This window comes from Oryza sativa, chromosome 6 (assembly GCF_034140825.1).
Source record: "Oryza sativa Japonica Group chromosome 6, ASM3414082v1".
NCBI lineage: Eukaryota > Viridiplantae > Streptophyta > Magnoliopsida > Poales > Poaceae > Oryza > Oryza sativa.
In genome coordinates this window covers 27,350,872-27,368,767 of record NC_089040.1, presented here as the reverse complement: position 1 = coordinate 27,368,767, position 17,896 = coordinate 27,350,872, and the positions used below count along the sequence as shown (strand labels likewise).

At 47.2% G+C, this 17,896-nt stretch overlaps 2 protein-coding genes and 1 non-coding gene across 3 annotated transcripts; 2 read left to right on the top strand and 1 right to left on the bottom strand.

The window, feature by feature from the left end:
- Positions 1-767: 767 nt before the first annotated feature.
- Positions 768-849, bottom strand: TRNAS-AGA (transfer RNA serine (anticodon AGA)). The gene has a single exon. It is a non-coding gene; the product is annotated as a tRNA-Ser (tRNA).
- A 5,546-nt stretch (positions 850-6,395) lies between these two features.
- On the top strand, positions 6,396-8,288 carry LOC4341675 (protein POLAR LOCALIZATION DURING ASYMMETRIC DIVISION AND REDISTRIBUTION). The gene is made up of 4 exons (XM_015785849.3): positions 6,396-6,736; positions 6,979-7,451; positions 7,527-7,822; positions 7,939-8,288. Coding segments are annotated over exons 1-4 (1,059 nt in total). The 5' UTR covers positions 6,396-6,447; the 3' UTR covers positions 7,940-8,288.
- Positions 8,289-10,822: 2,534 nt separating this feature from the next.
- On the top strand, positions 10,823-16,660 carry LOC136351149 (uncharacterized). The gene has a single exon (XM_026026319.2). The coding sequence runs from the start codon at positions 11,097-11,099 to the stop codon at positions 11,643-11,645; it is 549 nt and encodes a 182-aa protein (XP_025882104.1). The 5' UTR covers positions 10,823-11,096; the 3' UTR covers positions 11,646-16,660.
- Positions 16,661-17,896: the final 1,236 nt, after the last annotated feature.

Sequence of the window (17,896 nt, the reverse complement as noted above, 5' to 3'; positions counted from 1 at the left end):
TGCAAATTGCAATGTGATTGACATTTCTGATGGTACAGAGAGAAAATGCGTTCGTATAGGAGAATAGGCCAAGTCCAGATCGAGGTTGCTAATTAACGGGCGATCGAACACCCCTAGCGCGCCCCCTCTTCTCCATGGGTTTCTTTTTTTTTTTACCGTATTATTTTTTTATTTTAGTAAATTTGTTCACCTAAAGTTTATACACCTCGAGATTACACATCTAAAGTTTAGAGATCTAAAGTTTATAAATCAAAAGTTTATATATCCGATTTAAATTTGAATTTGAATTCAAATATTTTTTTATATATAGTATTTCTATACATCTAAAGTTTATAGACCCAAAGTTTATAAGTCAAAAGTTTACATACCTGATTTAAATTTGAATTTGAATTCAAATATTAGTTTATAGACCCAAAGATTGTAAGTCAAAAGTTTACATACCCGTTTCAAATTTTTTATATATAGTATTTCTATACATAAAATTTTTCAACTTTGTGTTTTTTATTTTTAAAAAATTTATAGTGTAGTAGAAAGAGAAGGAGAGGAGGAAGAGAGCTTTGTATAGGGGGGATTGGGGGGGGGTGTTGTTATTAGTTTACACGGCCCAACAGTTTTGGTTTGAGCCTATTAACCCTTGGAAGGCCGAAAGGAAAGGCCTGATAAAGTTTGAGCCCAGTGACTAGTAAGGTGTTGAAAGCCCCAAATCCCAAAAGACAATTAGGCGGAAACGCTGCATATAACAGGACTACTGGAGAAGATAAAAAAACCGTGGTCGGCAGGATTCGAACCTGCGCGGGCAGAGCCCACATGATTTCTAGTCATGCCCGATAACCACTCCGGCACGACCACCTGCCGATGCTTACGTCTTCCAGATGAAACAACTTAACGATTGTTAGTACTACTTACTTACCATTTTTACAATGTTGAAGTCCAATTTTAAAAATTTTAGTACTAATAAATTTATTGATACTTTACTTTAAATACAATAGAATTGTATGTATATATATTTGTCTTACAAAATAATATAATAAACTAAAAATATTATATTTATTTTTTTAGTTTATTATATTATTTTGTAAGACAAATATATATAAAAAAAGGATAATGGCAACACAGGCACACGGCAGACAGAGGAGGAGCAAGCAACCAGCGTGTTTTATAAGATGGTGGGCTATCTGATCTGGGTTTAAAATCTTGCTCCTCTAACTATTTCATATTATGTTTTTTTTTAACCAGCGTGCTTTGTGTTGTGATCTTATCCGCATCTACTAAGCTCCAGCCTCCAGGTAGCCAGCAGGTCCCTGTTCTTCCTAGTTGTCACTCACGCCCACACCGGATGACGGGGGATTCCCTTCGCCCTCGTTTCGTCTCTCTTGTCGTCTCATCCGCGAAGCTAACCAACACACTCAGCTTCTTGTTGTTGTCGCATTGCTCGACCCCTGCGCTCCGTGTGCCTCTCGTTCTCGTGGCGTAAAGCCGCAAACGAACCAAAACCAGCCCAACCGAAAAAACCAGCCCAACACAACAATCCTGTGCTCTGGAAAGCAGCAAGCTGGCAAGCAGCAGCCTTCTATTCCCTCGGTTCTATCTATTCTTAAATAAGTTTATTTTTCAAAATAAAAAAAGAATATCTTCGCTTTATTAAATCCCAACATATTATATGCTACTTCCATAAACTTCGATTCAATAATTAAAAATAATAAATTTATTAGAACAAACGTGACAAACTAACAATAAAAATATTATGGGATGAGTTAACGAGAACATAATGACTATACATACGATCCTGTCTATTCGACCTACATATAAACTTGTTTTTTTTAGCTAAGCCTAGGTGAATGACAATGAGCTCCATGATTGGCTGATTCGGCACGGTCATATGTGTTCCGGATGTATATATTGTATAGTCCGATATTAGTTGTTAAAGGGCAATATATCAAATATATAAGTGGGGGAACCCTCATTTTATTAGCTAATTTTTTGGGTGGTAAAGACTCTTTGCTATACTAGTACATTATATAACATAACTCTAATATAACTCTAATGATAATAAGGCAGAAAAGCTAGAGAGAATCTGGAGCGGTTGATCCATCCTGTTCGTTTGCAGCAGAAGCTTATTCCGCAGGACCGGCCGCCGGCGGTCGGCAGCTCGATCGGCAACAGCAAGACGACAACCGCGGGTAGCAGGCCATTTCGACGCCATACTGATGAGCAATGATTCGTAATACTACTAATTAATCTAGCAGCATGATACGGAGCATCAACGTTAAGTAAGATGAGCAGCATCCATCAAGAAGAAGGAAGCGTCTCCTCCACTGCCGAGTGACACCACGCTCTTGTCCTGTACCACTATCGCTACTTAATGCCTAATCCTCCTCCTGTCGTACAAGTACCACGAAACAGAATATAAACAATAAAGACAAGTTTTTTTTAAAAAAAATTGTCTGAAGATTAATTAAGAGTTAGTGAGATGACGCAGAGAAGAGCATCAACAGTTGCCGACGGAGGAAGGAGAGGGGCGGTCAAATGGGCCGGCTTCTCATGATAACGACGATTAATTGCGTACTATTTGCGTCCTATCCAGCATTCATTCCTTCATTCGCCTCCGGGGTCCTGATTTTTATCCTGCTATTTGTTCGTGGAGCTTGAGATTTAGGCTGTGTTTAGTTCACACTAAAATTATAATTATAAGTTTAATTAAAATTGGAACGATGTGACAGAAAAGTTGGAAGTTTATATGTGTAGAAAAATTTTGATGTGATAGAAAAATTTAAAGTTTGAAGAAAAATTTTACAACTAAACACGGCTTAAAAGACAAGTTAAAGATTTTAGAGAAGTATAGTCATATGGTTGCGTCTACAGATGATTATACCTCGTAATGCTTATTACAGAAAAATAATTATAAATAAATCTTTTATACATGAATTATGGATAACTTAAAAAAAATAAATTTCACAAAACTACAAATACAATAGCCGAAATATCGTAAAACCATATATATTTAAAGTGATGTATAAAAATATATAGATTTAGTAATAAATTTATCACAAAACTAGAAGTTTAAGGTTAAGTATAGTAATATTATAGATTTTATAATAAAATTACCACAAAAATATAGATTTTGGGACTTAAATCCTTATTGTTAGTGTTATGTTTGAGTTATAAATGTACAATTTTTTTTGATTAAATTGATACTAAACCTATAAATTTATGATAAATTTGTTATTAAATCTGTAGTTTTGTGATACTCCACCTTTAATCTATTGGTCTATAATAAATTTCGTATTAAATAGGTAGTTTTGTGATACACAATCCTAAATTTATAGTTTTGGGATAATTTAATCAAAATTGGGTAGTTTTGTGAAATTTACTCTTACATAAATAAACTATAATAAAAGAAATCAAAATAACTATAAATTTAAAATTTGACTACGGCTAACAAATCTAAGACCTGGTTTACTTCCCAAATTTTTTTTTCCAAAAACATCACATCAAATATTTGGACATATATATGAAGCATAAAATATAGATTTTAAAAAAACTAATTGCATAGTTAGGGGGAAATCACGAGACGGATTTTCAAGCCTAATTAGTCCATGATTAGCCATAAGTGCTATAGTAACCCGTATGTGCTAATGACGAATTAATTTAGTTTTTTCATTCGTATATGAAAACCCCTTCCAATATTCGGTCAAACATCCGATGTGATACTAAAAACAATTTCTTTTCGCCAACTAAGAGCATCTCCAACAGCCTCCTTATTCCCCTCACCAAGTTAAATTTTGGCAATTTTGGCTCAATTTCACCCTCCAACAGACTGGCTATCCGGATGGCCAAGCCATCTGGCTGGCCAAAGTCCTCCTCCCACTGGCCAAATTTGGCCAGCCAAAATAGCCTAGCCAATTGTGGGTCCCACGCCGACAGCATTCCTCTCCCCCTTTCTCTCTCCGCTACCATCGTCGTCGAGATGCCATTGCTGCAGTTGAAGTCATCGTTGCCGGACGCCGCCGCCGTCGGCACCAGCGCCGTCACCGTCGTCAGTTGTCGTTGCGCTGTCGCCAGATCTGCTGTTGCCGGGTGCCGCCGTCGTCGCGCCGTCGCCAGCCGTCGTCTCTGAGGTGGCCGTTGGCGGACGCCGCCGTCGTCGCCGTCATCCGCGCCGTCGCCAGCCGTCGACGACGCTGTCGCCAGCATAGTCGCCAGATCCATCGCCAGCCGAGGTTGCCGTCCGCTACCGTCGTCTCCGAGGTCAGCCCGAGCGGCGGTGGCGGCGGATGGGGATGGGGCGGCGGCGGCGGAGAGGACCAACTCTCACCTGCTGCGAGCTGAGCGGAGGGGCTTGGGAAAAGGGGGAAAAAGATGAGGAGGAAGAAATGGTTGTAGAGACTGACACGTGGGTCCCACTGTCATAGGCTTAGAATAGAGAGGATGAATGGAGAGGTTGTTGGAGTAAATAAGAGTTTGACTGGCTAAATTAGATGGAGAGTTGGCCAAATAGATATTTGGAGAGTTAGTTTTGGAGAGACTGTTGGAGATGCTCTAAACAAGCTCTAAAAGCATCTCCAACAGCATGGCTATTTTTGCTCTCCAAATATCCTATTTAGCAAATTGCCAAAAATTTAGAGAGCCAAATTTGAGTTTCACTCCAACAGTCTCTCCATTTCAATATCCAATTTAACAGTGGGTACCATATGTCATTCTCTCCCTTCCCTTCTTTTCTTTTCTTTCTCTTCTCGTTTTCTCCCCCTCCTCTCACTCTCGATTCCCCTTCCTCCTTCTCTCCTACCGACTCCGGGAGGGAGCCACGCTAGGCGGCGATGGGCACGGCGACGGCGGTCGGATCAGGGCGGCGGTCGGCGCGGCGACGGTGGAGGGCGGTGATGCGGAGGAGGCGGGAGCAAGGGGGCGCCGGAAGGAGTCGATGCGGGGCGACGGTTGGCGGAGGCAGCCACGGCACAATGACGGCGACGGCGAGGTGGCGACCCGGCCGGACAGGGACGGAGTGAGGAGGCGGCTTCGGGGCCTGCGACCCGTGCTAGGGAGGGAGGCGGCCTCGTGGGCGGCGCTCGGCTTGGCGCGGTGGCGGCCCGGAGCAGGATGAAGTCGGCGTCGACGGCAGCTTCGGTGGCCTTCGGCCAAGGGAAGACGGAGGCGGTGGGTGGCGGAGACCGGAGAGAGCAGAGCAGCGGACCGGCGGCGCTGCTGTGAGTGAAGACGAACGGCGGTGCGGCGGCGCCACCAGTTCCCCCGAGGCCGATGCAAAAGGAGAAGGGGAACGGCGGTAGGGATTGCGGCGGTGGCGGCGACGGCGGCGGCGGAGGCGGCGGACGGCGGTAGGGACGGCGGCGGGCGGCAGCAGGGATGGCGCCGGCGCCAGGCCGCCAGTGGCGTGCTCACGAGTGCGGAGAGAGGAGATGGGGAAAAAAGCGTGGGGCCCACGATTTGGCAAGGCAACTCTAGCTGGCTAAAGTTGGCCAGCCTGGGGAGGAGTTTAGCCAGCCGTTTAGTAAGTCTGTTGGAGCCCGTTTTTTGCTCAAAATTACCAAAATTTAAATTGGAGAGTGAGATGACAACTCTGTTGGAGATGCTCTAATGCTCGCTTTTTGCTTCTAGCTAGTGTTCATTTTCTACTGTCATAAACAGGCCTTCGCTTGGTGTGTCAGGCAAGTGATGGAGATGCCTACATGGCTCCATGTTTTCGTGGCTCCTGCTTCCACCTCGGCGCCTCCAGCGCTCGACAGTGGCAGGGGACCCCGGAAACACGACGCGTGCAGCCTCCCAGCAAGCAAGCTTGCGTGCTTTGCCAGCCATCAACTCCCATTGGCCAAACCATAATTCGCCGGATTATGGCCAACTATGTTTTTTTTCTTTAAAACTCAGATTTTAAAACCACGGCGACATCGTAAACTTGGACAGAAAATTTCTATGCCTGGGGTCCTACCAATAGAGTCGGATGGTGGGTCATGGATGGAAATTTGGAATGGAACAGACAAACAAATCTGAAACCTCAGAATACCCAGCATTTCAAATCACCAAATTGCAACACCGGACCTACACAAAAAAAAATAATCATCAAACCTGATCCCCATCTTTTCTTCCGGGAATATAATTCCATCTCGGAAATATAAAAATCATCGATAGATATATCCTCTCTTCCATTTTTTTTAAATATAAACGATGATATCATGTGTGATTCCCTGGAGGGGGAGAGCTAATAATGGTGCCGTCCCATCTAATCGGGCTCATCGTGGCCGTCGTCGATTCGAGGATGGACGGCGGGATCGGGGGTCCAGTTCGCTGTCGGGTGGGGCCCACGGTGAGCTCGCCACGACGACCACGATCCACGCCACCCGCTCCAATTTGAAAACCCGCTTTGGCTTGGCTTCGTCTTCTCTGTCTCCTCTGCTTTTGCGCTGCTCGCTCGCCTCATCGGGCGCCGCGCGCGCCATGGCATCCGAGGTGGTGAGGAGGAGGAGGAGGATCGCGGACTACCTCAACGACGGCGAGGAGCTCGGGATCGAGGGGTCGCCGGCGGTGACGCCGCGGTCCCCCGCGCTCGCGGCGGCGAGGTCGCTGCTGCCGAGGTTTAGGTGGGCCCGGGCGGCGAGTAGGATTGGGAGGAAGGGGAAGGCGGAGAAGGAGGGGGTGGTGGTGGTGGAGGAGGAGATTGCGGTGGAGAAGAACGGCGAGCCCGTCGCCGCCGCCGCCGCCGCCGCCACCGTCGCCTCTACCTCAGGTGCGCCATCGGTCGAGCTCGTCGCTGTTCGATAAATCGCAGTTTCTATTGGGTTTCTTTGGGGATTTCCTCGTCGAATCATCTCGCGTTGGCTGTTCGATTCGTTACCTGTGCGAGATTGCGATCGTATTGGCTGGATAGAGCCCTGAAATTTCGGTAGCAAAAGATAATGATACGTAGCAATCACGCGATTCTGGAGGTAATTTCAATTGATTTCTCCCCTTTTTCTTCTTTGCAATTAGTGTTCGACAACGAGAGCCACACGAGGACTCCCGACCTCGGCGTTGGCCTGAGCCTGGTGTTCCTCCTCGCCAAGACATCCGACGAGTTCAACAAGATGGCGAAGGTTCGCGCGGAGATGGAGACGCTGCTGAGAGAGATCAAAGAGCAGGTGAGGCAGAGCAGCAGCGGAGGGGTTGGTGACGACGACGCATCGAAACCCCGCTGCAACCTCGAGTCCGCCGCGTCGAGCTGCCTCACGGACACGAACGAGAACGAGAGGGCGAGCGCGCGCATGATGGAGGATCAGGCCACCTCGTCGTCCAACCACATGGAGGAGGAGGAAGTGAGCTGCGAGAAATCAGCGGAGGAGTACGAGTGCTGCTTCCCGAGGATGGATGTGCTCGAGGAGGAGTTCCATGCCGAGCTCGATCTTCTCCAGGTTAACTATGGTTCAGATGTTCAGCTGTTCTTGCCTGAAGAACATGATGCAGAGGTATGCTTCTGTGAACAGAATGTTGCAGTGAGATTGATTTGAGCTGCGTCTAATTTGTGTTTGATTGCGATTCAGCAACCGGATGAGATCACTGAATGCCGGGAAGAATTCAATGATGATGTTGGGAGAGAAGATGAAGTAGTGGAGGACGAAGACTACGACGATGAAGCTGAATACAATGGTGTCAATGCCGTCGAGCTTGAGAGGAGGCTGCACGAGCTCCTCCATCAGAGGAACCAGGAGCGGATCGAAGAGCTGGAACTCGCGCTGAAACGCGCGGAGAAGAAGCTCGTCGAGAAGGAGATGGAGGTGTCCATGTGGAAGGACACAGCGAAGCTCGCGCTGCGACAGGACAGTAGTACTATGTTGTGGTAAGCACGTCGAATTATCGACCTTCCCCCTCCACTGGAAATCACTGCTAAAGATGTGTGTTCTTCGTGTTGCTTGCCCTGATGATTGTATCTGTTTGCTTTGTTTGTTTCTGCAGACATGGTGATTGCAAAGCTGGCATGCTTCATGTGCGCAATACTGCAATTTGTACATGATTTAGGATTATTGCTTCATGGGGCACACACGCAGACACGCTGGAGCGTGGCACTTGCGACGTATTTTTGTAGAGTTTTACGCCAGTTATAGTGAACAGTTCATACCGAAGTTTAGTGTTAGCCTTTCTTAGGTGATCTCTAAGCAAGTTTGTTGTTTCGGGTTTGGGGCAAATGCAGTTCAATTAGTCTGACTGATGTCCGGTTCTATATTTGTTTGTACCATGTGTACGTCTCTTCGTATTTGAGAATTCAGATGGCAATTTGGTTGCCTGTTTTTAGGCTTTTAGCAACATTTTGCTCATGTTACATTTTTTCCCCTCTGGTTAGTAAAGTTGGTTTACTAGAAGATCATTCCAAACCATTTTTATGAAAACTCATCCTTAATCAAGGTGATCCAAACAACAACTAAGATAAATCGGGAACACTACCAAGTTACACTCTCCCCGCGTCGTCTACGCGCGGGTGACACGGGAAAAACCCTAGCCAACCATCGCCCGCCCTCCTCCTCATCTGCGCTGTCGTCGGAGCATGCCACCCAAAAACCGGGCGGCCTGCTAGGAAGGCAGTGGCAGGGCCATAACCCGGTGATGCTCGGTCTCTAGCGCGCGAGAAAAGAAGGGAAACTAAACCAACGCGGTGCACCCCGGTGATTGAGCCCATGGATCCGAGGGCGACGCCACTGGATCAGACCTCCCCGTGGCGGGATCCAGACACCTTGGGATGGATCTGGGCGAGCGGGGCGGTGGGGTGAAAGGGCGACATGGCTGGCGGTGGTGGGAGGCCGACGTGGTGTAGTGCGCAGTCGGCAAAGGCGAGAGGCCGATGTAGCATGGAGGTTGCAGCGGGAGCAAGCCATGCGCGACCACCCACGGGAACCAGTGCGGTGGTTCGCGTGACCGGTGGCACAACAGGGGAACTGCATGGCGCCGATGGTAGACAGAGCTGCCACGACACGGGTGCGAGGCTGGACGGTGCTATGGCAAGACCAAAGGCGACAGGGGACAGCGGGGCGAGGTGACGACGATGTGGGCTGGCGGTCTGAGGTAGCGGTGATACGGGCAATCCGACCAAGGTGGCGGTGATATAGGCAGTCAGCCGAGGCAGCGACGACAGTGGTGCTTTAAGGTGAGCGTTGCAGGCCCCCGACGAGCTCCGATCTAGCTGACAGTCCTCTTGTGGTGACGGCACAAGATGCCCTTGTTGGGGCGGGCTAGTGTGGGGGATAGGGTATCCATTCTTTTCTCTCACCCTCTTCATATCCAACGCAACTATGTGTATGGACTTGGAGCGCGCCGAATGTTGAGCTCCTCCTTGATGGTCGGCTGGCACATTGGCTACACATCAAAGGTGTAGTTGGTGGTGGCCACTGTTTTTGGCAGATAACCTTGACATAAGAGGACAGAAAGATCACAAGTGAAAGCACAGCCCTTTGGGCTAGCAACGGCGACGACTGCAGGCATCACTTTTCCTATTTGGGAGTGTTGTTTGCTTGAAGTTCGTGTCATGTGATGGATTTATTTAGGTGAAAACCACGTCCTGTCATCTCAGAGCAGGTGGTGGGAGCACTCTCGGTGCCACATTCTTCCTGAATACGCCATTTAGAATATCCATTCCCTTTGGGATATCGTAGTTTGCTTTGATCTTCGGTGGTGGATTTTGGTCGTAGATGCGTGGTGTGACTGTGTGTTTTTTCTTTCCTGGCCATAGCCTCTTAGGGCTGTAGACTTGTAGTCTTGTTACTGCTACATTGATACGAAACATCGCACTATCCTGTAAATGTTGTTTTTTTAAGAAAAAAGGAACACCGACCATTTTGATTACTTTTACTAAAGATGTTGAATATATCTTTTCTATGCCAGACCTGATCACACAGTTCAACACGTTGTTTGTAGCGTGACTCTAACCTCACATGCAAGGCGTCTTGCATGTATTGCATGCTGGGGCGATGCGTGTGGTATCTTCAGCAAACCGTGAATTTGGGGGCAATACATTCACTTGAATATTATTGCACGTATTACTACATTGCTTCGATTTTTTTTTGTTTTATCCTATATAATGGATCGATTAAAGAAAAATGCTATACCCAAGACTATTATGTCCGACTCTTGTACGACCGTAATGCATGCAAGTGCATGCCATCGATCTAGGACCAACCCATGCTGTTGCCTCACGCCGTCATGCGCCGAGCTGTTCTACCGTTTAGTCGTATACCGGTTGAATAAATAAGTCGGACATATGGCAAGGTTATTTATTGATTAAACCCAACATCTACATAAACCACATAAACCTTTTTCAAAATAGCGCACATGGACATGCACTACATGAATGCATTCTTTCTCCACACACGCCTGACATAGGGGGTGTTTAGATCCCACTCCAAAATTTTACATGCTGTCACATCAAACATTTAACACATGCATGAAGTATTAAATATAGGCTAAAAAAATAACTAATTACACAGATTGCGACTAGTTTGAGAGATGGATCTTTTAAGCCTAATTGCTCCATGATTTAATAATGTTGTGCTATAGTAAACATTTGCTAATGACGTATTAATTAAGCTTAATAAAATCATCTCACGGTTTACTGATGGATTATGTAATTAGTTTTTTATTAATACCCAAACAACCATACAATACTCTATATAATATATATAATATCAGATGTGACATGCCAACGCCGCTTATCCCCCGTATTGTCCATCGAAGCATAGGCACACCGCACACGTGTACACCGGACGTGCACGGACAGTGTTTGGATGGGCCGAGTCGCCGAGACCGATCTTTCCGTCCCCATTTATTTCCCTCCATCGATCTCCCCATCTCCATCCCCATCCCCATTCCCCACCGCCGAACTCGGCCCGTTCTCTCAAAAAAAAAAAAAAAACTCGGCTGGGTTCTTCTCAGTTCTCTCCTCTCCTCTCGTCTCGTCCTCCGCCTCTAGCGAGAACTGAGACGGTGAAGGGGTGGATACTGGAGACTGGAAAATCCATGAATCCATCCAGAGTCGGATTGGTTTCTCGCTCTTTCCCTCCCTCCTGATCTTATTTCAAACCATTCAGTTTTTGTTGCGATTTTGCTGCTTGGGTGGTGGTGGAGCAATGGAAGGGTTTCTGCATCGCCGGAAACCAACCACGACGATGACGACGACGAGGAGGAGGAGGAAGATGCCGTTGCTTCCGGCGAGTCTCCCGAGCAGCGGCGGCCGCCTCGGATCTCCGCCATCCCCCCCGCCGAGCTGCGCCTCGCCGGCGTTGGCACGGAGGCCACCGCTTCGGCAGCCGCAGATGCCGCGGGCGCATGCGGCGGCGGGGGATGGGGGACCCCGTGCGTCGGCTTCCTGCTCGGGGGCTTGGCCCGGGCAACGAAATCTGACCGCCATTGATGGTTTTCCCCCACCATTTGGTCGCCATTTTACTGTACATTGCCTGCGCCGATCTCCATCCATCCCGCGAGCATCCTCGCTCGCTGGCCAGTATCTGTACTTTGTCTGGAATTTGCTTGCGTTAACCCTAGCTTCTCTTCTAGATCTGGAAACTGCCTTTTGTCACATTTTATTTCCCCCAAAATGTGGGGGTTCAAGTTCAGCTGAACCCCATGCTCAGCGAGTCGCGAGGCGATTGCAACATCGGCCATTTCATCTCCGCTAGCGGTGGCTGATGATGGCATTCGCTCCAAAAAACCGCGGCTCGTTTGAAGAGTTGCAAATAGTTTACACCCCTGGATCTAAACACACCCTGAATTCCCCGCGGCGATGAGGAATGAGGCCGGTTTAGCTCCGGCGCCTCTCCTGATCGGTGGCGGCCGCCTCGGATTTCCGCTTTTCGGGGGCCAATCCCCAGCCGCGTCGCGCACGCCGTGCGGCATTGGTCTGGAGGCCACTGCTTTGGCAGCTGCCGATGTCGCGGCGCCTGCGGCGGTGGAGGATGGGGACCGTGCGTGGCGGTATCCGCGTTGGCTTCCTGCCCAGGGTTGGCCGAGCAACGCAAAATCTGAGCCGCAATTGTTGGATTTTTCACTAGCCCGTGCGTTGCAATGGAAAAAAAAAACAAATTGAGTTTCTAGCTTATTTAGTATAAGCACAGCAATACTTCTATGATGATTTTCCTTATTGAACAAGTAGGTGATTTCGAAATTCAAAAGAACCAACGGTGAAATGGAAAGGGCTCTTTGGAGGGTGGCGTGATAATATTGTGGGTAAACATTTTAAGTAGGATTGATTTAGTCGCCATTTTGTTGCACATTGCTACCCCTCTTTCTCCTCCCTCTCTTTCTCCGCGTGCTTGCGTGAGAGAGAAAGCTGGTACTACTTACTCTGCTTAGAGCAAGTTTAATAGTATAGCTAACTACTACTCCCTCCGTTTCACAATGCAAGTCATTTTAGTATTTCCCACATTCATATTGATGTTGATGAATCTAGACATATATATCTATCTAGATTCATTAACATCAATATGCATGTGGGAAATACTAGAATGACTTACATTGTGAAACGGAGGAAGTACTATCTTCATGGGTGTGTGTTTTGAGCTCGAGCTGAGCTTTGACTGCCCTACTTCCAAGTTCCAACCGGTCTCTGCATCAGTTCCCCACCTGTATGGTGCTGCCTCTGCTGCTCCATTGCCTTGGATTCGTAGCAGCCAAGGCTGGGAACCTTCAGTGGAGTCTGATGCGGCTTCCGCGTCGGGATTTGGTGGGTAGATGCGCGATCTGATCTGATCTCTGAATATCTGATGGATGGATGGATGGATGTGTGGTGGTGATGGATTTTATTTGCTAGTTGCTCCTGCTATTGCGCTTGCTGTTGTGGCCGACACAATCTCCTCTTGCTCGTCTCTGTATATAGTGTGCTCTGCTGCCTGTGTTCCTCTGGGGATTCTTAAACTTGGGTCAGAATTCCTGGCAGATGTGCAATATTACAATAATTTCCAGTTCACTTCGTATTGTGGTAATGAGCAGTGATGATCACAAAAGCATGCTTGCTGTTGGACATTCAAGGTGGCCATCTGATGCCAAAGTACCTGGACCAACTTCTCCAGAATGTTGGAAACATGGAATGGAATGTGAGAGTGTGGATGAGGGGCGATGATGATCAGCCTTTTCTGACAAGCATGCCTTTGAAAAATCAAGGCAGCTGAGGGTGTCAATTAGACTTGATCCTATCATCTCTTGTGACCTATTCACTCACTAATGTTAGGTGGTTCTTGCACCTAGGATGGTCATTCTGTTAATGATAACCAAGGAAGGTCCACTTACATTAGGATGAGTAGATTGTGGAGCAAGATATATAGGGGTTGGGTCTGTATGATTGATCAAAGGCAAATCTGAGCCCACTTAGGCCTCTTTTGGAGTGGAGGATTTTTTTGGAGCATTTTCACGGGAATTGAACTATTTTCTGTGAATATCCTGTGTTTCAAAGGAGGATATTTTTGGAGCATTTTCATGGGAATCGAACTATAGTGGGGATGAAAACGGTCGGGAAAGTTGTGTCATCTGTTGTCGTTGTCAACAATTCGATGGGAAAACTCATCTATTTATCTTGTCTAAATTTTTATGTTCTGATCTAATATTGTTGGGCTTGAAGCTTGAGCGATAGCCAAGCAGCCATTGCAGGCCTGCAGCGTGGTTCTGGCTTCAGTGGCTTCGGTGATTTGTACTGTACTTTCCCTACCTACTTTTTTTCTTCAGCATCTCGTTTTCTCTTGTAAATTCTACAGTGTGCCTGCCCCTAGTGCGATTCTCAAATAGTTACGGTTGAAAATTTGTTCAAACCCCATAGTTTCGAATTTGAGAAAAGCTTTTGTTTTAGATCTGATCAAATTTCATTGTTTTTTATTAACAAGTGCACTATATTGCAGTTGTGCAAACTCATGTTTCTTACGTGCCCTGAAAATTTTAAGCTTATTTTTTTCGCGGGCAATCCGGCTGAAATTTTTGTTGAAACCGTACTGTTTTAAATTTGTTAAAACCTTTTGCTTCAGATTTAATCAAATTTCATTGTTTTTAATTAATACATGCGAATTTGCAGTGTTACCCAATCTTATGTTTTTTTTCTCTAATAATTTAAAGACGCAGTCTACCTCCGTTTCCTACTGCGTGTCTGCGGGCAGATCCCGCATTACTCCAGATCCCGTTGCAACGCATGGGACAGTACTTGTCTCGGGAAAGGAAAAAGTACACCGAAGGTCCCTCAACTTGTCATCGAGTTACAAAATCGTCCTTGAACCGCAAAACCAGATACAACTCATCCCCCATCTTGCATCCCCCCGATCCATCCACCGGTGCTACCCCTACCTCCGCGCGGCGATGCTGCGGCCGGCTTGGGATGTTCCCCCTGGAGCCGCCGCCGCAGCGGATCCGGCGGTGGTGCGGGTTGGTGCGGGTTAGGGATCCGTTGGTCGTGGGGGCGCGGTGCGGCCTCCCGTCGTTGGAGTGGCGGGTGGCCTCGCTGCCACGGCGAGATCTGAGCCACCACCGCGGCAATGGAGGATTCGTACGTGTTTGTTTCAGTTGCAGTTTTGATTTGGTTTGGTATGCTTGCCATCACCATCACCAGATTTCGATTTGTTTCAGTTGCATTTTCTCCTCCTTCCAGTTTCTCCTCTCCTCTCCTCGCAGTGTACGCTTGCGTGTGTGTACAGTTCCACGCTCTACACACGCTGAGCTAGAAGAGAAGAGCACTGGGGAAAAAAAACTATGGGTTAATTGGATCAATTGCAAATTATAACTACTTGCCACTGTTTGATATATCCGTAATCTCATCTTTCTCTCTCACAACACCCTCTCTGAACAAAGTGGCAACTCACTTGTGTTCCAAGGGATCTTATTCGGGGCCGCCTCCTCCGCCATGCCCGTATGGCTGCTTGGATGCTCATCCATGGCTGTGCAGGCGGTGGTGGGGGCAGGGAACCGAAGATTAGAGCAAGTTTAATAGTACAGCCAACTAATGTCTATAAGCCACATCTGTCTCAACCTTGTTGGAAACGTGGCGAGAAAATTGCACATCTACCATCAGAAAAGAGTGGATTCGTTGGAAACCTGGGAATGCAGAATGCCATCCTCCTCCGCCGCCGCCACCACCAACACCACCCCTTCTCCTCCTTCCATTCTCTCCTCTCCTTACTGTGTTCTCTCGCGGGCGTGCGTGTACAGTTCGACGCACTACTGCAAACTGAGCTATAAGGGCAAGCAGAAAATAAGGGGAAATTTAACTATTTGCTATTGGATCCATGCCATTGTAACTATCTGCCACTCTTTGACAGAACTGTAATATGTCTATCTCGCAACACCCCCTTTGACAAAGTGGCAACTCACTCACATGTGTTCAAGGGATCTTTGGGGCCGCCTTTGGCACGCTCATGGCTGCCAGGATGCTCATCCATGGCCCGTTCGGCGGTGTTGGGGGCCGGGAACCGTAGGTTGGTGGTGTCTGATGTGGCTTCGATGCCGTGGTGACGGGTAGGGTTTGGTCGTCAGAATTCTGAGGCCTGAGCTCCTTTTAGTGATGAATGGCTGGTTTGGACTTTCGATCTCGAATTTGTGAAGCTCGCTGTTTCCACTGGCTTGAGCTCTCCTTGGCATTCAGCTGCTGTTGCTGTGATGATCTGATATATACTGTTGTTGCTGCTGCTGCTGCTGGTTGCTACCCTCGTGTGGTGGAGACACCTCCTGCTCACAGGTCGAGGAGGGGGGGGGATGGGGTGTCTGCGTGCCTAGGCTTGATGTTGGGAGTGCCATGGTATGTTGCCGGAAATCGCGGCAAGAACATTTGACAGCCATTGGGAGCTCCCTCGCTGCCTGAGGTCCATGGCGCCCCTGGTCCCTGATCTCCATCCCGTGAGCAGTGGTGCCATAGTACTGCTGCATACTCGCTGGTGAGCATCCATACGTGCATCCTCTGTCATCCCTCTGTACCCACACCTTTCTCTCTTTGCCTTAACCTTTAACTTCTCTAGATCTGTGCATGCGTGATCACAGTTCGCTATACGCAAACTCCAAACCCTAAACCAAATCTGCCCTTCTGTAACATATTCACCTGCTAATGTTAGGTGGTTCTTGCACCTAGGATGGTCATTCTGATAAATGATAACCAGGCAGATCCATTTACATCAGTTGAGGGACATAAAATAGACTTATTCCGTGTCAGTTTCCTGCCTGGGGCTGGTCGGGCAATGTGAAATCTGAGCCGCTGTTATGGATTTTTCACTCTTTAGTCACCATTTTGCTCTATACACTGCCATCCCCCCTCACTCTCGCTGCGCGCTTGCGCGCGAGAGAGAGCTTGCGAGCTGATCTCGTTGGCAATGTACGTACATTCTGCTTATATTTTGGAATGGAGGGAGTATATATGTATGGTTTTCTCATCTGTGTGTCTCTAGAATGTTGGAAACATGGAAAGGAATGTGGATGAAGGGCAATGATGATCAACCTTTTCTGACAATCCTGCCATTGAAGAATCAAGGCAGCTGTGGGTGTCAATTGGACCTGATCCTATCATCTCTGGCAACCTATCCACTCACTAATGTTAGGTGGTTCTTGCACCTAGGATGGTCATTCTGTTAATGATAACCAGGGCAAATCCACTTACATTATGATGGATAGATGGTGGAGCAAGATATGTGGCTGTTGGATCTTTACGGTTGAGTAAAGGCGAATCTGAGCCCAATTAGGCCTCCTATATAATGGCGGATTTTTGTAGGATTTTCACGGGTATTGAACTAATTCATGGGAAAATCCTGTGTTCCAAAGGAACCCTTGTTACTAGGATGTGTCACATCCGGTCAAAGTACCTTATTTTTTGGGACGGATGGAGTACCTTTTCTATGTGAATAGTGTGTCTATGCCAGCATTTTCTTCTTCACTTCCCTGTTACAATGGACTTGGTCTTGTTCCAACGGAATGCAATGATGATGGTGATGATGTTAAACCTTTTCTGAGGCAGTTGTGGTTTTAAAGAACCAACTCTCACCTCTCTTGGAGTCAGTTCAACCATTCACTAGTGTTAGAGCAAGTTTAATAGTATAGCCAACTACTAGCTCCAAATAGTATATAGTCAATTTAATAGCCAATTTATACAACAGTTACCTATAAACTTATACTCCTACACAAGTAATACATGGTCCCACCTGTCATACATATATTACACCTAGTCTGTGCTGCAGCTGGCTACAAATCTGTTGCCCGCTGCTCTTATCTCTCCTCATTTATCTTCTCGATATGCGTTTATAGTTGGCTTATAGTCTGCTATTGTACCTGCTCTTAGTGGTTCTGTGCCTAGGATGGTCACTCCGATGACTGATGAGTGACAAGCAGTGCAGCTCCACTTATATTAGTATGAGTAGATTGTGGAGCACGAGGTTTGAGGAGGAAAGGCGAAACTGAGCCCGTTCAATGCCATTACACTATTCATATTGCTACTGTGCTGGTAAATTTAACATAGCACTTCTCTGTTATTTTTTGAAGCTAATTGCCAACTTACAAGTGGTCAGTTTGCTGTGTTGGAAAATTAGCTACATGCTGATTTAAAGCTGAAGTTAATGAGTATTGAGTACTTAATGCTGCCTATCACTCACTTCCATGGTGAATTGTTTGAATGAGAACTCTTAATCATTTGCCCAGATGATCAGTGAGCCACTCATCTGTGGACACGGGGGACATTGGATGGTGACTCTCACGAGCCCTGTGCAATTGCCACGTGCATGCTCCCGCCGTAAAGGACTACAGGTACATGGCTAGCGGTGATCTCCACCCCATGAGCAGCTGTTCTGGTATCCCGCTGCTTCCTTCCGCTGAATCCTCGCTCGCTCGCAGGTGAGCACCCATACAGTACGTGTTCACATGCACTTTTTCATCCCTCGTCCATGATTATTTTTGGGGAATAAACTGTGTTATTAGTACTGAG